Source organism: Mytilus trossulus, chromosome 7 (genome assembly GCF_036588685.1).
Source record: "Mytilus trossulus isolate FHL-02 chromosome 7, PNRI_Mtr1.1.1.hap1, whole genome shotgun sequence".
NCBI lineage: Eukaryota > Metazoa > Mollusca > Bivalvia > Mytilida > Mytilidae > Mytilus > Mytilus trossulus.
Window position 1 is genome coordinate 38,118,313 of NC_086379.1, and position 23,940 is coordinate 38,142,252.

Consider the following 23,940-nt stretch of genomic DNA (forward strand, 5'->3'; position numbering starts at 1 on the left):
TATGTGCAACAATTAGGTAAGATAAAATGTTAACTTGACCCTAGTGTTTTCAATATTGAAATAAAAATAGTGAAAATTTAAATCAGTTTTAAAGTGTGAATTATTTCCCTTTTGTAACAAATTTGCCTTTGTTATACAAAGTTTAGGTCTGCATAGTTTGACATTTTCTTGTGTACCTAAAAAGTCTGAAAGATTAACATAGTCTTATTAATGAAAAGAGCTAATAAAATATATTAATATTAGCAATTAATACAAAATTTGAATATTTAGGTGATGTGCCTACATTCTATACTATAATACATAAGTTCATGTGAGGAATGAATGTGATTTTTATGTAGTGTATTTTTAATGAAATATAGTTACATTTTAATTATTATATATCTTATGTACAATACATAAAATACAATGTTTTATCATTTATATTACCTAATCAAATATAAATCAAATCATAATCATCATCACCTTAGAGCAGATAACTGTGGACAATCATATAGAAGTCAAATACTTCTTTTTGAAATTTTTAGTTATCTTAACCATATTGGAAAATTTGATAGTACATGTATATTTGGAAAAAAATTCATTTGTTTCCTTCTACTTCCATCATTTATTAGAGATGCTGCCTTTATATACCCAAGTACTTTCTGTCAATGTCTTTTGTACATCAAATTGTATCTATGTGCTTTCTGAAAAAAAAGATAAAAGAGTCCATTATTTGTTATTGTTTTGAGGGGTGAGCAATTTTTATAAAACATTTTTAGTGATACAAAATAAAACAAAATATTCAAAAATGGGGGGTCTTATCATACAAATTAGCCACATTGAAAACTGTTTAAAATAGGCAGTTAAAAATTTATTTTACAATAATTTTACCTAACATCTGAACAGAAATTAATTTGCCTCGTTTAATTTTTTTAAAATTTTGACAAAGTATTTACTTTGAACTTTTGACAAAAATATATAAATTTCAAAAAAATTAGAAATATTACACTGGTTATATAGCAGTTTAACAAAAACTTATTTTGATCATTGAGAAGCTTAATATTCCCTTAACAGCACCACGTCATTAAAACTTTCTGCTGATTTTACAGAGTTATCTCCCTGTAGTGTTATGTACCACCTTAAATGGTTTGAATGATACTGGGGAAATGGTGTATACTATATATGTTTGGGCTAAATCAAACTTTAAGTGAGAAATTAAGCTAGCTATAAAACCAGTTTTAATTCACCATTTTCTACATAGGGTAATGCATGTACCGAGTCAGGAATAGGATATTTGTTTTCCATTGTTTGATGTGTCTGAGCTTTTGATTTTACCGTTTGTTAAGGGACTTTTGAATTTTTCAGGGATTCAATATTTTTGGGCTGAATCAAACTTTAAGTGAGAATTAACTATAAAAACAGTTTTAAGCCATCATTTTTTACATAAGATAATGCATGTACCAAGTCAGGAAGATGGTATATATTTTCATTTGTTTGATGTGTCTAAGCTTTTGATTTAACAGTTTGTTAAGGGACCTCTAATTTGTAATTTTTCAGGGATTCAGTATTTTTGTTATTTTACTTTGTTTTAAAGTTAAAAGCCCTATGATATAATATAATATTATCTAAATAATTCAGTATTCTCTTGATATAAACTATATTGTTGTGTGTTTGTTTTTGTACATTGGCTAGAGGTATAGGGGGAGGGTTGAGATCTCAAAAAACATGTTCAACCCTGCTGACTTTTTGTGTCTGTCCCAAGTCGGGAGCCTCTGGCCTTTGTTAGTCTTGTAAGATTTTTAATTTTTGTTTCTTAGTGTATAATTCAGAATTTAGTATGATGTCCATTATCACTGCACTATTCTGTATGACACCTTCGGGTGTGGAAGTTACCTGCTGCCTTGAAGACCCATTGGTGGCCTTCGGCTGTTGTCTGCTCAATGGTCAGGTTGTTGTCTCTTTGACACATTCCCAATTTCCATTCTCAATTTTATAAAACACTTACCTCAAATTTTATTACAAAATCTGCAAAAATACCAAAGAATTCTGTTGTGGTAATATTCTTTGGATCTTCCCCAAAGTATTGAACAACATGATGGAAATCTTCCATAGCATTAGCCTGAAGTCTGAATAGAGCTTGCACCTCATCTGATGCTTCTGATATAAAATGCTGGAAACAGTCAAGGAAATTACTATATGTTTACATGGGGAAAAAGTAAACAGGGAACCATGCTTCTTTATTTGGGCTAAGCTTTATATCTTATCTTGACTATGCACTTGTATAGTAAAAAGCTAAGCTTTATATCTTATCGTGACTATACTTAATGAATGGCTATTTTTTATTTTGATTTTATTGAACCATAAAACTAATTTTTGACTCTTCACATTGAATAATCCGCGAAGCGGATTATGTAAAATGTGAAGAATCAAAAATTTGTTTTATGGTTCAATAAAATCAAAATAAATCATTGCCATTCATTATAAATAAATTTCATTCAAAAATAAGGCTCAAAGAACTTTTTATATTATTTATATTAACAATAACAAGCGTACACACATGTTGGAGTATGAATACTCAACGTCAGAGTGGGCGTGTCGCCATCAAAATTGACAACATTGAAAATAAAACTAATAATTTTAACCAATCAGAAGACAGTAAAAACACCAAATTTATTTATAAGTGCATAGTCAAATGCTAATCTTTAAAAGTGTATAAGGTTGGACATAATATGGAAAATGTTGTCTTTTCCCCCTGGTTTGAATAGCTGAGCCATATGAAGAAAGAGTTTTTGGTTGTATCTTTCAGTGGTTAACATATCAGTTTCATCAAATTTTAAACAGGGTCTTATGATTTCTGAATAATGTAAATAAATATATATTTTTTTGTTTACTACATGTATATGTCAATTAATCAAGACATAAAAATAGGAAGATGTTGATAGATTGAAAATGGGACCACTCTCCAACACAGATCAATATGTTTCTTTAAAAATAACTATATTTTATTGTGGGATATAAGCTCTACATTCAATGTCAAAACCATACCTGTAGCCAGGGAGGGTTCAGGGGGTTCGGACGACACCCCCTTGAAAACAAATAAGCACTGTTAGAGTTCGCCTGTTCGAATTGTGACTATTAAAGTCGAGTTTGTGAGTCCAATGAACCCCCTCCCCCCTTGGAAATTCCTGGCTATGGGCCTGAACACTGATAATAATATAAAAGGATACACCCATTACATCCTGGAATCTGTCATTTACACCAATTCTGGTCTTTTGAGATCCATACTTCTCTAATGTATTGGATATTTCCTGCAAAAATATTAATTTAGTTAAAAAGAAAACTACTTACTTACATATCTACAGTTGATCATTATTAATTCAATTGTATTTATGAACCACAAATTTGATTGTTCAACAAAGAAACTATTTTCTATAGGCTTGTTTTTTTAGCAGAATTTGGCAACGAAAATTCAAATTTTAAAAACAAAATAAAAAATGATTCAAACTTTTAACATAATAAAATCATAGGATTTGTATTATATAATTAAATGAAAAATTTGCAAGACAATTCAACATTAAAAATTCATGTAGTTGTTTAACAATAATTTGTATGACTGAAATTCTTAATGGATCAATTATTACAGTACAAGATACTGTTGTTAAATAATAAGCCCAGCTGTTATGATTCAAGTAGTCAGATTACCTTAGATGAATTTGGCAAAACTTTTAGGAATTATGGTCCTCAATGCTCTTCAACTTCATACTTTATTTGGCCTTTTTAACTTTTTTGGATTCGAGGGATACTGAGGAATCTTTTGAAGACGAAACGCACATTTGGTGTATATACAACATTTAGTCCTAGTATCTATGAAGAGTTTATTTGCTATCTTTTTATCTGACTTACCTGTAAAACTTTTCTAAGTTCTTGGATTTCCTGATTTACCATTATATCAGACACTACAATGAATATAAAATATTATTTTATCAAAAGCTTTTTATAATGTCACATTAACAACAAGGAGGCACAGCACTTGTTACATTACTTTTGTACTTTTTTCTTTCTTATTACATCTTTCTTGTGTTATTGATTAATAATGTTAATTAAAATTTTCTGGGATTTGTGTGTGTTTTTTTTTAGGGAAGGTGTTTTATTTACCTGAAATATACAATAATTTCATTCAAATCTTACCAGAAAACTTTTGAAATATAATAAGTAAATATCAGATAATCAGTAGGAAAGCCTTATTATCCAAACAAATTTCAATTTGTATCATGCAGTATCTTTAAAACAGGACTGATGGGATAAAATCTGGAAGAATTTTGCATAGAGCCAAAAATAGTGTTTTTTTACACCTTACCTTTTGCAGCTTCAGGTATACTACTCAACTCTTCTCCAACAGCTAAAACTTCAGGAAATTTGACATATACAGCATTGGCAAGGACATGTAAAAATGTTGTCTTATTATCACTTGTCTTTGTAACTTCTAACTGTAAAATATATTGTTGATAAAATTGAGAATGGAAATGGGGAATGTGTCAAAGAGACAACAACCCGACCATAAAAAAAACCAACAGCAGAAGATCACCAACAGGTCTTTAATGTAGCGAGAAATTCCCGCACCCGGAGGTGTCCTTCAGCTGGCCATATACATAGAAGTTTCTGGTAGCCTTCGGCTGTTGTCTGCTCTATGGTTGGGTTGTTGTCGCTTTGACACATTCCTCATTTCCTTTCTTAATTTTAGTTGTATTTTTATGACGGAACATATAAAAACTACACATTAAATTTAGATAAAAAATTTTTTTTTTGGAAAACTTGAAAAACGATGTATGAATAAAATTAATTGTATCAACAGTCATATAATGTTATAATGTTAAGGTTCTGTTGCAACTGATTCTCCTTTAAAAAAATAACATGTTCATCTCAGATATATTATGTTTTGTTTAGTCTAATAGGAACTTCATCAAAACATCAGAAATATTAAATTAATACACTACATCTTTACATTTCAAAGATAAAATATCCATGAAAAACAATGTAAAATTTGAAAGAATAACAATTATTCTTTAAAATTTGATAACATTGAAAAAAGAATATATCTAATATAAAAAAAAGAAGATGGATTTCCTCTATTCCTACACACAAACAATTGCAGTAATATACTTATCTTCCCCTGAATTCTTAACATTTGTTTAAATCATCTCCCCCTGAATCCCAATCATGTTTTAAATTATCTCCCCCTGAATCCAAAACATTTTTAAAATTATTTCCCCTCTGAATCCCAAATTTTGTTTTAAATTATCTCACCCTGAATCCCAAATTTTGTTTTTCAATTATCTCCCCTTGAAAAATCATGGATTTATTTTTTTAATCTGCAAATCTGATGTATTTCTTAGTGTACCTTTTTAAAAATTGCAAGCAAGGATATATAACTTCAATAAAAACTGTAAAAAATATCCCCATAATACTAAAATTCAACTAATAAAAGTTGGGATACCTGGTGACATGAGATTTTCTTCTTCAATGCAGGTTTAATGCATAACCTGCATTTTTATTTTTCATAGGTTGACAGGTATATTTGACAAAAAAAAACATATGATAAACACACATGAAGTTAGTAAAATATCCAAAATGGCCATATTTCCAACAATACTTCATTTAATAGTGACCATTATCCTGAAATCATATTTTCCACATACCTGAGATATAAATGAGATCTTGAATCCTGCAGCTTCGCCAACTCGTTGATTTCCTTTATTCATATAATTACCCATAGCAAGTATCATCTAAAAATTAAAGCATAGTAACAACACTCAGTGTTGAACTGCAGTGAAATTTCTCAAAATCAGCCAATCATCGTACCACAGAAAATGGCTGGTTTGTTGAAAATTGAAATCATCAAGAGTTACTCCCTTCAATATGTGGGTTTGAGTATATATAAAAATGTATTTTACTTAAATAAAAAAATAATGTCTTTCTTTGTGAATTTTAGTTTTTTACATTATATGTATCATAAAGTTTTTCTCTGAATTTCACATGGTGGCTTCATTAAATAAAAAGCTACACCACCAGCACATGATATGCCCAGCATTTTGTCAACAAATAAATTTCCTCAATGTCATATCAGAAATTCATAACAAACTAAAGGAAGCTTATTTTAATAGATATAAACCAGTCCAAAATCATCAAAGAAACAAAATTCCACAACCAAATTGTTACGCCCTGGTGATTTAAAAGCTGATATTTTTACTGTGGTCTCCTTTCCATACTTGCTACAGGCAGATCTCTGTTGTGTTAGAATTCTATTTTACAGAAAAAATAGTTGTCTGGACCTTACTTTATATACTGACTTCTTTAAATCTATATATCAACTTCATTTATATGTGTAATTGTTCATTTGTATTTGTTTATACTTAGTTTCAGTATAATGCGCCAAGATTACATGTTCTTGTTTATGAATACCTTGTGTATTATGTCAAACGTTGTATAAAATATGTAACGCAAGTTCCTGCGTTGAGCTTCTCTCCAAAAATATCCATGCAGTTAGCAGTCTCTCTTAAATTAGAATTTGCTGCACCAAGTTAAGTTGCTTGGTGAAAGTATTTGAATGCAGTGCACCAAGTAGATTTTCTTGCACCAAGTAATGCAGTGCACCAAGTAGGAGTACTTGATGATAATATTTAATGCACCAAGTATGCTGAGTATTTAAATGCAGTGCACTTAGAAGATTTTCCTGCACCAAGTAATGCTGTGCACCAAGCAGATCTTCTTGCACCCAGCCCTAGCAGAATTGTTTTATTAAACTTGGTGTAATGAATGCACCTTGCTGTATTACTTATTGTATATAATAATTAACATATTTTGTTTCATGAACCGCTGTATTTGATGCAGAGTTCGCAAAATCTTTTCCCCCCTGGTGGTCCTTGAAGAAAATCTGCTGGTTCTCATTATTAATGTATTGAAAAATACTAAAACTGTGTCAGTTCTTTGCAAATTTTGGTGGTGAAATCCTGAGGACTGACACTTTTTACGAACTCTGTTGATGTATTGTTTAAAAAGAAATAAAACAACTTATGAACTTCCATTATGATTTTTATTATTACTTCCTTCACCGGAGTCCCAAAAAAGTAACTACGGGTTACTAAGAAAACCCCGGAACGTTACAATATTTTGTGCAATACAACAATTTTACCCTCTTACAATTAAATCTTTTCATATTTAACTGTCTCAGGTGGAGAAATATCATATCACACTGGATGAAGAGATAGAACTATATTTACAAATCATGTCTTACTGTGGATTCATTTATTTTCGTGGGTACCAATTTTCGTGGATTATTGAAAACTTGCAAGTTCGTGGATATTTAATTTCGTGGTTTTGCGGAAGTCTAGTTACAAGCCAATAGAAAATTTGTTATTCGTTGAACATTTAATTTCGTGGTTCACCAGTACCCACGAAAGCCACGAAAATTGGTATCCCACGAATAATAATGAATCCACAGTACTACATGAATAGGGGATCAGTATAAATGTATTCAATATACTAAGCTGTGTAACATTTCCTTTTCAGTTTTTAATAAGTTTTTACCTCTAGTATTTTGGTCAATCTTTTACTGTTTCTCAACTGTAAAGATGCTTTCCTTATACAAAGTAAACTCTGAAACATAGAGAAAATTGTAATATGCATTTCTGTGAATATTAAGTAATGCAATTATATATTGTAACAGTTCAAAGTTATATCACCAGTATAAAAAGTAAGACCAAAAATATATTCATAACTTTTATACGCTTAACAAATTGTATAGATGCCTTTTCATTGTTTACTAGAGCACACTACCGAAATCGCGGGCATTTAGACTGAGAGCGTATTTGAAAGGATGTAAAGTGTTGTAGGAAGAATTTTGTAAAAGATTTAATGACTTGAGAATTTCAGGAAAAGTATCAAATGCCATAGGTACTTGGGGACAGGAAAATGTTTTTTTAACCCTCCTCCTTTATTTCCAAAATTCCCATTTTTTTGTTTTCTATTAATTTCATTATGAACATACATTTAGTGTACATGTATTATGAACATTCTGCTGCAGTCAGGAGCCTGTAATTCAGTGGTTCAGTGATATTTATTTTTCGTTCATTTTTTGTACATAAATAAGGCTGTTAGTTTTCTCATTTGAATTGTTTTACATTGTCATTTCGGGGCCTTTTATATCAGACAATGCAGTATCGGCTTTTGCTTATTGCTGAAGGCCGTAAGGTGACCTTTAAATGTTAATTTCGGTGTCATTTTGGTCAGAGGCGGTTTTAGGGGGAACGTCCCCCCCCCCTTTTCTGGAAAATAATTTTTTGCTTATAAAGGGAATCACTGAAGCATGACCAGAGCGGGCCCTTCTAAGACAGTCAACGGGCCCCTTCGTTTTAAAATTTCTGGATCTGCCACTGATCCTAATATTCCAGGCTTAAAAACATGAAATCCCGAGGTTCTGAATTTATTATACAAATTAAATATCTCGACATCCCGAAATTCGAAAAAAAGAAATCCTAGATCCCGAAATGGTCAATCCTGAAATTTCGATCTTAAAAACACCCGTTCCAGACGTCCCGAAAGTGTATTTTCTTTTTACACTCAATTCTCAGTTTAATAATTGATTCACAGCGGTCATTGATATATTATTCAGACCCTCTCTATTAAATAAACCTTGTGACTGCCGTGGATAGTAAACTTAAAAATGATATCAGACAGAAAATACACTTTTTTCGTAGTATATGTATTTGTTTCAAAGTAAAAAGAAAAACGCAAACCAGAGGTCTAATCTGACTTAAATTTCGTCCAATGACGGATATAAGACAAAAAATACACTGTATTTGTAGTATTAATGTATGTTCAAAGTATACAGAAAAAACGGAAACCGGAAGTCTAATCTGACTTAAAATTTCGCCCAATAACGGAAACATATCCTGACGTCTTTTTTCTCGTTTTTCACCCAAAATAACCCAATCTGAATAATCATATGAATGCATGACAAATGCGATTATGCACTGTACCCATAGGACACAGAGGCATGATGATTAATTTATTGTGGAAAGAAGAGAAGCGACACCCAAAATGAGGTCTTCTCGTTTAATAGTATAGATGACAGCATGTTGCTTTCAATGTATTTTGGGGCTTGCGCTGCTTTTTCTTTGACATGTACCAAACATATATAATTCAAATCCAGGTGTTTCAAGTTTATACACTAACTAGTAAATAGTAAAATTCAGGAATATCAAATTGATCAGTGAACAAACATTAAGTCACAAATAATCTTAATCAATTGTAAGAACCCAGTACATTTATTATGTTGGGCATTGCAAACTAATTGTTGTTAGAACCGCAAAAAAAAATATACTAAATTCATACTAAAGAATGTGTAAGAGTCACAAATACTCTATCTCAAGCGATGCAACAAAAATGGGATGAATAGAAAGATAGAAAGATGGTAGAAAGAAAGGACGGAAGAATAAAAAACAGAAAAAAGAAAGGATGGAAAGACAAAAAAACAAAAGAATGAAAAGATGGAAAGACAAAAAGTTGGACCGTCAACGATAACACTAAATGCCCAAGTTGTCTACTGCAGGGGCATAAAAATATACAAATATTTCTGCTATATCCTAGTTCTATTCTATTCAATTCTACATGCAATCAAAAACTTCTTAGAAATTACAAATTAAATTATGCATTGCAAATCAAATACAGTATTAATAAATATTTAAGGAAATAGCAAGTAAGATATAAATAAGCATACAATTAGTATATAACCTGCTTTAACTTAGGTCACCTTTATCAAGCAAAAATCTGTCTTATGTCAATAATGATACAATGTGACATAATCATGATAATGGAATTTTCATTTTTCTGCATCACAAGCAAATCTATTTAGTACAATTTCCAAAATCACTCTAAAACAACATCTATGTTAGTTTGGTTTCAAATCAATTATACATACCCTTTGAACCTTTTTATGGTTTAAAGAAAATGCTATTACAATTTAATGGTACAAGTTTACGCATATCAAAGATGTGGAGATTTAATTATCTAAAATCATTAATAAAAATCCATGGGTCATTCACATTCACAAGATTTTAAATTTAAAATATTCATAGAGTTCCAGCGGTAAAAAATATCTGATAGTTGTGTTCATAGTACATGAATGCCCTACTAACATTATCATTTTCTATGTTCAGTGGACCATGCACTGGGGTTAACACTCTAATTTAGCATTAATATTAGAAAGATCATATCAAAGGGATAATGTGTATAAAATTTCAAGTTGATTGGACTTCAACTTCATCAAAAACTACCTTGACCAAAAACTTTAACCTGAAACTCCCACTTTCATTTTCTATGTTCAGTGGACCAAGAACTGGTATTAAAACTCTCATTTGGCATAAAAAATAGACAGATCATATCAAAGGGAAGATGTGTATTAAGTTTCAAGATGATTGGACTACAACTTCATCTAAAATTACCTTGACCAAAACTTAAACCTGAAAGGGGACAGATGGACAGATGGAAGGACAAACGGACATAAAACATCCATGGAAAGTTATAATTCACAAGATTTCATGGTGTAAGGCATTCAGAGTTCCAGGGTTAAAATTATTTGATAATTAATGATACAAATCTAGACATAAAACATAGAGAGGGCTTATAAACAAATTATTCATGACAAAATCCATAATTCAAATATATTTGAATATTACCTCTTTCATGTCATCAATTTTCTCCTGGAAATTTGCTTTAAATAAAATGGATTTCAACCTTTGTTCATAACCAGGAACACGACTCATCTAAAAAGACATAAAAAAAAGCAGAAATTGAGAATAAGTTTATTTTTTTGTTGTTTCACTTATCTCAAATTTAATTAAATCCAAAAATTGATATAGTCGCTGGGCTTTCAAAATGTAAATATTTCACAAACTGGCTTTGAAAATTTTGACAAAATGCATGCTTCCAAAATGTTGTATGTGAACTTGAACATTTTTGCAAATAGCAGTGAAATAAAAACTTTGACATTTCTGGATTCACCTAGAACTGAAATTCTTTTCACAGAAATAAAGAAATGTACAATTATTTTATTCCCAAAGCCACTACACAACGATTTTCAAATTTTCATACAACATTTTGGAAGCAACATTTACAAACAACTGACATTGGTAATTTTGTAATATGTCTTATTTCAAACGTTTTGATTGATCTAAATGTATGCTAGTTCGTAATACCAAAGATTTCCACTGGCCAAGACCATTGATGTAAAAAAGGACTTTTAGCCAAAAAGTCATATACAACATTTTAGAAGCCCAACAACGATATACAGATGTATATTCTGACTCATTTAGTCAGCTTAGTCACTTATAACTATCAAAGACGTATGATCTGACCAAAATTTCACTTGTTTTTTACCTTGATTTCCATATGAATCTCAATTCAAAACAAGACAAAATATAGGTCAATGTCACAGTTTTTGAATGGAAATTCTACTTTTCAAAGATATTATAAATGCTGGCTAATAAGGTTATACTCCACAAACTGAAATGTAAGAAATGTGTAAATACATAGATATCTTAGGAGCTAAAAGACTTAAAAGGAGATAAAAATAATATTTATATAAGGGTCAAATATAGCTAAGGTTAACTATAATAGTACCTCATAAGCAAATCTGTCTGGTAAACTTAATTCCTCAATATCTCCATTAAAAGTATCATACTTCTCCATCTAAAAATAGAAATAAGTCAAATAAAATACATTGATAACTCTATTGATTAGTCTACCACTGGGTAAATCATAAACAGCTTGCTATTTGGTTTTTGATTATACAAGATATTTTTTAAAAAGTTAGGAAAATATACAAAATATATAATTAAGATATAATAGCTATCATATGGAAGCTTTGTTTATTATAGGTTCTTTATTACTCAAGATGTATAACAGTTAGAAGGGTTGCATATCATTAAATATGGCATGTATATATATAAGCTCTAAAGATAGTTTTTATCTACTTGTTGTATTATTTAGAAATACAGGTGTGAAATGCCATGAGATTTTGGCATAAAAGGGTATGTGAACTATTTATGGCCTATTATAGTAATTTTATATGATGCTTTGAGTATCTATGGCAGATATATTTTTCATTCATTTTTTTTTTACATCAATGAGGCCATTAGTTTTCTTGTTTGAAATGTTCTACATTGTCAATTTGGGGCCTTTCATAGCTGACTATGGGATATGGGCTTTTCTTATTGGAGAAGGCCGTACGGTGACCTAAAGTTGTAATTTCTGTGTCATTTGGTCTCTTGTGGAGAGTCAATACATATCATATCTTCTTTTTTATATAAGAAAATGTGGTAGGAGTGCCAATGAGACAACTCTCCATCCAAGTCACAGTTAAGTAAACCATTGTAGGTCAAAGTGTTTTCAACATAGAGCCTAGCTCAAACTGAACAGCAAACTATAAAGGGGCCCAAAATGACTAGTGTAAAACCATTTTATTCACTTGTCCTGGAGTAAAGTTTATCTTACCTCTTGTTTATTTGGAGTGAAAGTGAGTAACTGTTTGAGAAGATCAGGAGTAAGAATTTCCTCATCCATTAAATATAAAGCTTGTTTCATCTGATCTATTGACATCCGTAGATGTCCTAATAATATTGCTACAAAACATGACATGAATTTATAAAAGTCACTTTGGATTCATTATTATTCATCAAAAGGATTGAAGTACATATTTTTCTCATAAAAAAAAATTAATATCAAGAATACACTGTAAGTACTGTAAATTCAGAAATTATTGCGAGGTTTTTATTGTTGCGAATAATGCGACAGAGCTGTAAACGCAATAACTAAAACTCACATTTTGTAATATTTTATCTGAATTGAGCAGGACTTTTCTCAAAATCGTAAAAATTAAAATCGCATTTAAGTTTAAAATGACAAAATCGCAATAATAAATGCATGCAATTATTTCTGATTTTACAGTTATCATAATAAAAGTTTGTCTTTATAAGGTTGATAGTTAATGATCTATTAAAGATATGCTCCACGTCAAAAACTAATTGAAAAGTGTTTCTGGTATATTTTCAATCCCTAACTTTTTCATTATTTGAAAGATAATATTGATAAAGTAGTACCAAATTATATTATTAACCTTAACATCTTTATCATGTTTGTGACTTTGTACAAAGTACATATTTTCAAAATTTGTAAACGTAGAAAACACTATTTGTGAAAAAAGATTATACGGTAAACTCACAGATGTTATAAGCCTTCTTAGGACTAAGAATGTAAATTTCATTTTTCTTCTCTGTAAACACTGAAAAAAGAGAAAAAAACCTGATGTGGTATAATAATTCACAGTTTTTTTGTTTGTTAGACTTTTTATAACTATTTTCTGAATTATTTATAAATCTATATGAATAATCAGATAAATTTATCAATACAAAATGTTTTTTTGTAACTTTGAATCATATTTTATTTAACTAAACATATTAACAAAATGTAACTCTCAACAATACTCAATACCATCTTACGAAGGAACAACTGACTTCTTAAATATTTCTTGTTTTCAGTCATGTTTTTTTTTTTTTTTTTTAACTTTTTCTTTTTTTATTTCCAACAATTACAACATATACATGATATACATACAATATAATTCATATAAGTCATGTTTTCTTTATGTATACATAAGGTTTTGTTTATTTTTTTGGTTTCATCTTCTGACATCTGACTCAGACTTCTCTTGAATTGTATTTCAAATGTACATATTGTTATGCTTTTACTTTACTACATTGGCTAGAGGTATAGTGGGAGGGTTGAGATTCCATAAACATGTTAACCCCGCCACATTTTTGCGCCTGTCCCAAGTCAGGAGCCTCAGGTCTTTGTTAGTCTTGTATTATTTTAATTTTAGTTTCTTGTGGACAATTTGGAAATTAGTATGGTGTTCATTATCACTAAACTAGTATATATTTGTTAAGGGGCAAGCTGAAGGACGCCTCCAGTTGCGGGAATTTCTCGCTACATTGAAGACCTGTTGGTGACCTTCTGCTGTTGTTTTTTTTATGGTCCGGTTGTTGTCTCTTTGATACATTCCCCATTTCCATTCTCAATTTTATACATAGATTACCTGACATTCTTCTCTGGTTTCTTTGTGAAGCTGAAAATTTATAATAATATAAATTAGCTTCATACCAAAATAAGATTAATCATTTTGGTTATATGTTATTTTTTTAACATCAGAAAATATAATGCATATGAAGCAATTACCCTCATTGCTATTGGAATCTGTGACCTGAGAATTTCAAAAATTCAACTAATGAACTATCAACCGCAAGAAAACAATTTCTATTGCATTGTAACGCTTAAGACATTTTCTTTTACAAGTTAACTTTACTATAATGTCTGTGAACTAGAATAGACCCAGCCTTTAAAAATATAATCAAAATTAAAAAAAAAAAAGAAGTCATAATTCAATGGAGGTGGTTTATAAAAGAAGGATATTTTTAAAAACTTTCCAATCAAAAAGGAAAAATTGAGCATAAGATGAAATAGACCTACGTTTGACAGGATTGGTACTAAAATGTTGTTCCAGCTCAAGATACTTCAGAACATCATCAAGATCTTCTTCATCTCCTAGCTGAAGCATATAACATAAAAATCAGTTATGGTGATAGAAAATATCATATTTACATAGCCTACAATTTTTCAGTTGTAAAGTTTAAAGTTGTAAATATTTTTTTTTAAAAGGACATAACTCATGGAATGATATGTTTGTAAAAGAAGGCAGTCACTTCACAAAATAAAAAAAGGCAAACTTGGACAAGTAAATGTATTTTGAAAGCTGTGTAAAATTCCCATTTGTCTAATGCATGTTCACCACTGAAGTAAAAAGTTTAAACAAAGATTAGTGCAATTCTGTTCTCTAAAGCAAAAATTCATCATGCAAAATGTATAATTCCAGTCACAATTAAGCAAAATGTTGATAATATAAACTTCATTATCTTCCTTCCCTACACCTATATCACCCTGCTCTGTCACCAAGAAATTCTCGTATCAAGACTTCAAAATGTGACAAGGCATCATCAGCGACGTCACAATGTGAGAGGAGAAGTTATCAGCAATGTCACCATGCGAAAGGAGACGTTATCAAGCTTGCTTTCGTCAAGCGTAAAACTGTCTTCTCGTCAAGCGTAAAACTGTCTTAGGGAGAGGAATAAACACATTAATAGAACGATAAACAGATAATCAGGTTTTCAGATAATCTGTTCTACACATTGATATCATAAAATATCAGCCACTCGACACAATGTGAAACTTTTTAGCTCGTTTGCTATGCTCACTCGCCAAAAAGGTTCACATTGTGTCGTGCAGCTGATATTTTATGATATCAATGTGTAGAACAGAGTTCGCAAAAATGGTCTGTCCTGTCGGTCCTATTGGTCAAAATGAGGCTTGGACCAGTATTTTGAAAGCTTGTGCCAGTCCTGATGACCAATGTAAAAACGACCGTTGCATTGTATTTTTTATTGGTGATTACATGTAGTTGTACCGCAACTAATTCCAATATGTGTTTACATCGGTCTTCAGATGTACCTGCTGCTAATTTCCGGTACTGGTTTCCAGTTATAAACAATCTGAAACCTATGAAAACCAAACAGCCGATCTACACGTGGCTTGCTAAATTTGTTCATGGCAAACAATCGGCGATTGAAATCTCAGATGGAAATAACAAATACTGAGAAAATGATTCAGATGATGAAATAGATAGAGAAAATTAATTTAATCAGCAGATCAGACAGAACTGGTCCTTTATTGTTAATTTGTCCGTGGCTGTGAAAAATAAAACTAATAATAATAAAGTTGTTTTTGGATAAAATACGTTATTATTTTTATTTTAGGATCAAATTGACAGATTTTGTAGGACTGGCTAAACTTTTTTAGGACTGACAAATAATCTTGAGACCGACGGTTCAAACAAAGTTTTCACAAACTCTGGTAGATAACCCGATAATCTATACTTATTTACAATAGCATGTCAATGTTCTGTAACAATTAACCTACCTGGCCCCAAACTGTGTTTCCTACTTTTTGAGCATCAATCTTCTCCCAGTTGATTCTTTTTACATTCATCTTTCCCTTAGATTCACTCACATCCTCTGTAGAAGTTGGGAGTGGCGGAGGTGGGGGAGGGGCTATATAATATAAATAAATATTCTGTAAATAACTGTTTTGAACAAGTCAAAAGATCTACTACTGTTGATTTAACATTTCTTGAGAGATACTACTTTTTCTTTTAAATCATAAATTGTTCTGCAAAGTTAAAGTTTCATGTAGGCTGAAGCACAAAATCCATAAAAAACACGGTTTTTAAAATCCAATTCCCCCCTCCCCTTTTGCAATCCTTAATAGCAGTTTCCACAAAAATAAATGTAACCACAGTTGGTAAAAAATAGTATTACGTTTCATTTTCCTTTTTATTGATTTTTCATAAAATATTTTAAAGGAGTATAGGATTTTACTCAAATTTGTATCTTAAGAGCATACTATTCCCTGCATCTTTGTATATCTAGTATCATGATAAATTAAAACACCTGTAACTTTTAAAAGTACTAGAGTTTCTTCTCTTCCAATTTTTTTTCTGTAAAATATTTACAATTTTGGTATTTAGCTGAATTTTGTATTTGAATGACCCCAGATCTGCTCCAAATTCCCTTCTGATGTTGAGCAAAATTCACTTCATTGTGACATCAAATTTTTTAAACTGTGAGGTCAAATTTGATGGAAACTTGGGTCTTATTTTACATAATGGCAGACAATTTTTCAAACAAGTGTTAATACCTCTATTCTACAGAGTAAAACTTACGAGGTGGAGGAGGAGGAGAATGCACCATAACCTCCTCTGTAAATGATATGGATTTAGGTCTCAAACGGGGTGAAGATTTTGGACTTAATGTAACATTGCTAGGACCTTTATGACCGATTTCCAATGCACTGGAACCAGCATCTAAATCAGACACCTCAGCCGCCATCACAGCATCTAATTCCTTCAAAGCCGTTAAAGCTCGTCGGTTAAAAGAATCGCCAGCTCTCAGCGTAAAGTTATTACAAATATTGTCACGATCACTTTCACTTTCAGATTCGGATTCAGTTATCACAATTTCAGGAGGCGAAATTAGTCCTGACAATGTCCTTGTTAATCCGCCATTTTGTTTATGAAAAGGAATAGGGTTTTTTAAACTACTTTTCAGTCTGAGGCTACTTGAAGGGGATTTATCTTTCTCTTCTTGTTCACCAAAACCGACAGGTATCACAGTTACATATTTGTTAGTAGGATCTTCATCAGAATCTGAATCTGTAAAGAAATAAGATGAAAATTAATATGTAATTTATATTCTTGTAATACTAATTTTCATGGATTTTGTGAGTTAAGGTTAACCATGAATTTAGATGTTTAACAAAAGTACAAATCTTCTATAGGCAAATTTGCAGAAACTAGCAAAACAAAAAAAATAAATATCCACTAAAATGTAATGTTTTCTCAAAAGACCACTTTCGAGTTCATCCGTCACCGGCAAAAACTCATCAACTATACCAGCCTTTGTGACGTCTTTTACCAGACAGAGGGGCTCGCCTGTATCCCTGCACTATAAACGTTCATCAAGCGTCTTAGTGATCATCATTGTGCAGGATAAACTAGAAATAAAGTTTGTTCAGTAGGTACTTAACCTCATTTCCCTAATGACAGCTGTGCAGATTGTCAATGATGAGAATTTAATTTGCCGAATAATTCGTTCAATATAGCTTTTAAAGTTTTTCAACCACATGCTCAACATGGTAACGGAAGTAACGACGCACCTTAATGCTTGAATGATGTTCACTAAAACCAAAGTTTTTGACGGAAATGCATCGAACTTGAAAGTTGTCTATTCACAAAATATTAGAACTTTGAAAAAAGTAATACATGATAAGAAGTAAATTACTCTTTGCTACAATGATGCAGTTTTATATATAACCAAACTCCAATATTCTATCAATCAATTATGTATTTTAGGTCTGCTTCAATTTTTGTTCTTGTATAAAAAATCTGCTCTGTTACTATTTTTTTAAATTAAGTATAATATATTTTTTAGTCAGTCAGCAATATATAAATGAGTCCTTATACACTTATATTAATAAGAATGATGCCTACCATATGACTCATGGTTTTCCCCTCTATTGGCCCCTAAGAACATTTTTTTTGCCTCTTGTACAGCTCTTCTTGTTTGTTCTAATTCTTTCAGCAGAGCAATGTCAAATCCTTTAGTTCCATCTAAAAATATGAATGAGATTTTTTTTTAAAAATAAATTCATGGTGTGCAAACCTACCCTCTTCTTATTTATTTTCTTACTGTGACTTAACTATAACTGCTGATCTTCACCTATTGCAGTTTATTAAAAATGCTGACCAACTGTTCAACGGGTCAGAAATTGTAAAGAAACACAGATCAGTCTGCAACCCACTGGACATAAAAGATAACAACAAAATCAAAAAATAATTTTTGTTTGTCATCTTAACAGGACCAATTCAAGAAATAACAATCATATCATTTATAAAAGCAGATATGTAAAATGCCAACAAACTAGAGACTTTAAATAGCCTGTGTCACTCACCTTGATCTATGAGCATATTAAGCAAAGGTCACAGAAGGATTCATGACAAAACTGTGTTTTGTTGATGGCGATGTGTTTGTATATCTTACTTTACTGAACATTCTTGGTACTTACAATTTTCTCTATCTATAGCATGTATAATAAACTTGGCCCTTTAGATACAGATAACCTGAAACTCCCACTTTTATTTTCTATGTTCAGTGGACCGTGAAATTGGGGTCAGAACTCTAATTTGACATTAAAATTAGAAAGATCGTATCATAAGGAACATATATACTAAGTTTCAGGTTGATTGGACTTCAACTTCATCAAAAACTACCTCGACCAAAAACTTGAACCTGAAACTGGACAGACGAACGAATGAACAGACAGAAGAACAGACAAATGGACAAAGGAACAGACGGACGAACGTACGAACGGACCAACAGACCAGAAAAAATAATGCCCCTCTACTATCGTAGGTGGGGTATAAAAATTCAAATAAGAAGCATGCTACAGAGTTACTCCAATTTTCAACTTTTCAGTGAAATAAGTTAAAATATATTATTTCTAAAATTTCCCTGAAGACAATGAGAGAATTTCCAGCCTTATAAGAATAACAAGAAAAGAAATCTGACAAAGAGAGTATCATAGTATAAAGCCAAGCATTTGAAAGAAGCAGATCCCTGAAAAATGTAACTTTGAAATGAAATTGACAGCAATGAAGATTTTCTCCTATTCCTTTCAAAATGATAAAGGGTCTCAGCTCTTGCTAATAAAGGGATGATTACCCAGTACTCGATCAGACAACAAATTTGTGCTCCCGACACCAAATCCATTATTTTGAACACTTGACTTTTTAGTCTGAGTACAATATTTGCTGTTTGAAATTTTAATGACTGCAAGGCTAAAATCGTGAGATTCAGAATTCTATGATTTTTTCCTCTCTTCATATCTTGAGTCTTTGTTTTAAAGTTTCACCCAGAGACAATGCAATTTTTCAAACAAAAAACCTATTTTAAGTAACAACTCTTTCAATCCTTAATTTTTCATACTGGAGCCTTTTATGGGAGAGTATCTGGATTTTTCTTCTTCTAATTTCTTAAAGCCATACTGTGAATTATAAATGCTTACATAATCACTGTAACATATTAACTTTAATGCATTATAAGTTTTCCAATCACACCACATCTCCTCATTTTTATAAGAGTATTAAAATTTCACTAAAAAGTTGAAAAGGGATATAAATTCAGGTATTCTATGTTTACTTAAGGAGGTAATTTGATATATACAACTAAGACCACTAAGGCACAAGGGCCCTTTTACGAAAACAATTGGTAATCCTAGTTACAACAATAATAACAGATAAACTTGTTCTAAAGATAATGTTTATCTCTATTATTAAAAAAATCAATACTCTAAATTTATCCCAATAGTATTATACGCTTTCTTTTGAAGCTCTTATCATGACAAATATTTAGAATAAATCACTAAAAAATTTTCATGGTTCAATTCCATTCACATTTGAAGTAATGAAAAGACCTTAAAACTTTTGAATGATACACATTTAATTTTGTATACATCAATGTGTATAACATACATTTTGTAAATGTAAGGTATGACCTTGTCCTCTTTTTACCTGTAAAGGTAAACCTACAATGCGGAAGTATGATACCTTAGTCTATTTTTAAATAATCCTTAGTTATTGAATTATGAAAGCCTATTATTGATTTCTCAGATTACAGAAATGGCATTTTCTGAGTCTATGGGGACAGCACAGACCCCAGCCATGTGTCAATTTTGCGAAGAATCACCAGAGATTAAGTGGAAGTGTATAAACTGTGAACTATTTCTATGCCAACTGTGTTGTTCAAAGATACATAGCAAAATTAAAACATCTCAAGAACATGAAATGATAAACTTGAAAGATTTTAAAGAAAAGGATTTTGCAACTTCAGTACGTAAAGTTGACCTTGAAAACATGGGGTGTGCAATCCATGAAAAACAAAAGTGTTTTGTCTTCTGTAAAGATTGCAGTGAGCCTGCTTGTTCAAAGTGTTTAATGGAGACTCATAAACAACATGATTATAAAGCTTTGGATGAAGGGTATCAGGATATTCTCTCTGAAATGAAGAAACAAATAAAACAAATTGAAATCTTTCTTAAGTTATTTAAATATAAAAAGGACAAACTTCAAAAGATGATTTCAGATGGGAACATAAGTTTTCAAGAAACAAGAGATAAAATCCTGAAAAATGAAAAAGAAATGAAAGACTCCATTGAAAAACATGCTAAAGACCTCTTACAAGAACTTGAAGCAAAGTGGAAACCATCTGAAAATATGATACATGAAGAAATTGCTGATGCGATAAAAAACGAGATTGATATGGAAAATAGGAAGGACAATTTAAATAAAACAATGCAGTCTCATCAAGTGGCAGATATTTTCAATACAAGTAAAAACTTAAATAAGCCATTTCCAAATTATTCAGAAATGCAAATGAAATCAAATTTGCCAGCGTTCTGTCCTAGCAAAATACAGGTTAAATTAGAAAGAGCAACATTTTTTGGTGAACTTTATACACGTCCAGACACTGAACTCATGGATACTTATAAAAGTGAACTTGCAAGCGTGAAAAATATACTATTATGTGGTGACAATACTGCGTTCATATCTAGTCCTGTTAGTCAAAAGTTGCAAAAAGTCAGATTTGAAAATCATACTGTCAAAGTAGAGAGAGAAATTCAGATAGGTGTGATTGATATGGCAAAGCCACAGGATGAGGGAATTCTTATAGCAGATGGAAATAAGATTCTAAAACTATATACCAATGATGGACATGTACAAGTAGAAACATTTAAGTCCTATTCTCCTTTGAAAACTTCAAGCGTGCATGTAACTAAAGACAATCAGATTATAATAGGGTTAGTGAGGTTTGTAACACTACCAGTGCCTAAAGATAGTACCATAAGACTTATAGTTACGAGTCAGAATGGTGACATTCAACACAATATTGAACATGATAAGAACAATCAAAGAATGTTAACATATCCGCACAGAATCAGAAGTCTCCATGATAAGATAGTAGTTGAAGATTTAATAAATAATGAATGGGAGGGAAGGGTTGTAATGTTAGATATTGGGGGTAAACACCATTGGACCTATAAAGGGTGGTACTATACAACTCCCTATGATCAGCTGGTTAAGTTTTCTCCAGAAAGTGTGACAATAACTTCTACGGATATGATTTTAGTTTCTGAGTGTTTGAATAATGCTATACATGTATTAACTTCTGCTGGAGAACCTATTTTATGGCAGGAAGTTAACAGCTTTGGAGTAGAATCTCCTTTAAGTATTGAAATTGACAAAAATGACTGTTTATGGATTGGGTGCTCTACTCGGACAAAAGACAAAATAAGGAGGGCTAATATAAGCTGTGTAAAACTAACTTAATTAAGAAATTATAGCTGTGTCTGAATATAGACAAAGCAAGATCACTATATATATTATAACAGCCAAAAACCAACATTTTATTGAAAATGAATGGCAGGACCATCCGTTCCTTACAGAGATAAGAACTGAGGGAGACCTTATATAGTTTTTACTAATTTTTCATTGATCATAGTTGTTTTGCATGCATTATTGTAGATTATATCTATCTTTCAAAAAACAAATGGTTGTTAGTATTCTATGATATATAAATGTTATAACCAAAAGTCTGTTGTTTACATAAATAAAAAATGGAGCTATGATTGTATGATTTTCATGATTTTGTAAATGCTATACCAAAGGCTTTTTGTCTGCACTAATATACACTTATCAAAGGGGACAACATGGACAAGGTACAATCAAGCTCATTTTTGGCACAGTCACCCCCCTTCTCATTTTTCAAACACTGATTTGGAAAGCTACTAATCATGTTAAAATATTCCCTTAGGTTTGAAGTTTGTTAGAACGAACTTCAAAACCATTAATTTCAGAAAATGGGTGAGTTGAGGGGGGTAAAAGGGTACCAAATATGAGAAAATAGAGGGGCCAAAAACAGGCCTTATCTTTCCTTGTCCTTTACCAAACAGACATGACAGAGAACTTCTAAGTGTGTAATCTTAATCCAACAAGATGCTCTGCAGGGCACAGCTTGATAGGACCACAGAGGTCAAACCCTGAACAGTTGGGGCAAGTATGGACATAACATTCAAGCTTGATACAGCTCTGAATTTGGATTTTGATTAAATAGTTGAAACAGAATAGGTTTCTGACACAGAATGAATGTGGTCTAAGAACTCAAAAAAAATAAAATTGGACATTTACCTATTATGGTCCAATATCCAAAATCTAAATACATGAGTAGATTTGCCATATCAAAGAACCCCAAGAATTAATTCTTTTATGAAATCAAATAAAGTTCAATTTTGGACCCTTTAGAACTCAATGTGGACAAATTGGATAACAGGGCCCAAATATAAAAAAAATAAATATATGATTATATTCAGAATATCAAAGAACCCCATAAATTCAATTTTTGTTGAAATAAAAAAAGTTTAATATTGGACCCCAAATTGGACCAACTTGAAAACTGGGCCCATAATCAAAAATTGAAGTACATAGATATAGGAAGATGTGGTGTGAGTGCCAATATTTAGACACAGCATATCAAAGAACCCTAAGAATCAAATTTTTGTTGAAATCAAACTAAAGTTTAGTTTTGGACCCTTTAGACCTTACTTGACCAATTTGAAAACGGGACCAAAAATTTAGAATCTAAATACACAATTAAATCAGGGCTTCCAAAATTTTTCTGAGCCAGCCGGACATTTTATATCTGATCCGAAATTTCATCCCTAAGACTTAGTCACAAAAGGCAATTATGGTAATCAGATGGCCATCCCAATGATTGACATTAGATTAAAGACGATATTAAACTTGACTTTGATATGAATTTGATGGTCTGACATAAACTGTTAAAATTGGCATTGCATCATTCAAAGTGTGCACATCATCGCGCTCATATCTGCATTAGACTCTTTATTTGTGCAAAATGACGTTGTCTAATACTTTATTTTCGTTTTTAAAGTCACATTTTTCAAAACTGGATGTTGACTTGACAATGGTAAAACATGGGCCATAAACCGATACGTAAAATCTGTGTACGTTTACATAGCACGACTGAGCTAATAAGCTCTTTTCACGTTATTTCTTCAATAAAATACTTGAAATGAACATTAGATACAGGTATCAATGATAGTTTTAGCATTTTTGAAGAAATGTAGGAAGCATAATTGAATTTCCTACCTGTGCAAATGCACACA

The 23,940-nt window shown here is 31.3% G+C and overlaps 2 protein-coding genes across 2 annotated transcripts in view; one reads left to right on the top strand and one right to left on the bottom strand.

The window, feature by feature from the left end:
• Positions 1 to 528: 528 nt before the first annotated feature.
• The window catches only part of LOC134726387 (delphilin-like), a 75,757-nt gene continuing 52,345 nt past the window's right edge, over positions 529 to 23,940 (bottom strand). Inside the window, exons 18-33 of the mRNA XM_063590787.1 lie at positions 18,191 to 18,310; positions 16,865 to 17,353; positions 16,063 to 16,193; positions 14,560 to 14,638; positions 14,129 to 14,158; positions 13,256 to 13,315; positions 12,529 to 12,656; positions 11,656 to 11,724; positions 10,713 to 10,799; positions 7,564 to 7,632; positions 5,676 to 5,762; positions 4,337 to 4,466; positions 3,883 to 3,935; positions 3,207 to 3,287; positions 1,985 to 2,149; positions 529 to 683 (exon numbers count right to left, since the gene is read on the bottom strand). Of these exons, the coding sequence (XP_063446857.1) occupies positions 645 to 683; positions 1,985 to 2,149; positions 3,207 to 3,287; positions 3,883 to 3,935; positions 4,337 to 4,466; positions 5,676 to 5,762; positions 7,564 to 7,632; positions 10,713 to 10,799; positions 11,656 to 11,724; positions 12,529 to 12,656; positions 13,256 to 13,315; positions 14,129 to 14,158; positions 14,560 to 14,638; positions 16,063 to 16,193; positions 16,865 to 17,353; positions 18,191 to 18,310 (1,817 nt within the window). The 3' untranslated portion in view covers positions 529 to 644. The remainder of the gene's footprint in view (positions 684 to 1,984; positions 2,150 to 3,206; positions 3,288 to 3,882; positions 3,936 to 4,336; positions 4,467 to 5,675; positions 5,763 to 7,563; positions 7,633 to 10,712; positions 10,800 to 11,655; positions 11,725 to 12,528; positions 12,657 to 13,255; positions 13,316 to 14,128; positions 14,159 to 14,559; positions 14,639 to 16,062; positions 16,194 to 16,864; positions 17,354 to 18,190; positions 18,311 to 23,940) is intronic.
• Positions 20,299 to 22,175, top strand: LOC134725036 (uncharacterized). The gene has a single exon (XM_063588519.1). It carries the CDS (start codon positions 20,378 to 20,380, stop codon positions 22,082 to 22,084), a length of 1,707 nt encoding a protein of 568 aa, XP_063444589.1. The 5' UTR covers positions 20,299 to 20,377; the 3' UTR covers positions 22,085 to 22,175.

Bases quoted from the DNA above. Each gene is read 5' to 3' on its own strand.
- LOC134725036 (XM_063588519.1), top strand. From the start codon at position 20,378: ATGGCATTTTCTGAGTCTATGGGGACAGCACAGACCCCAGCCATGTGT.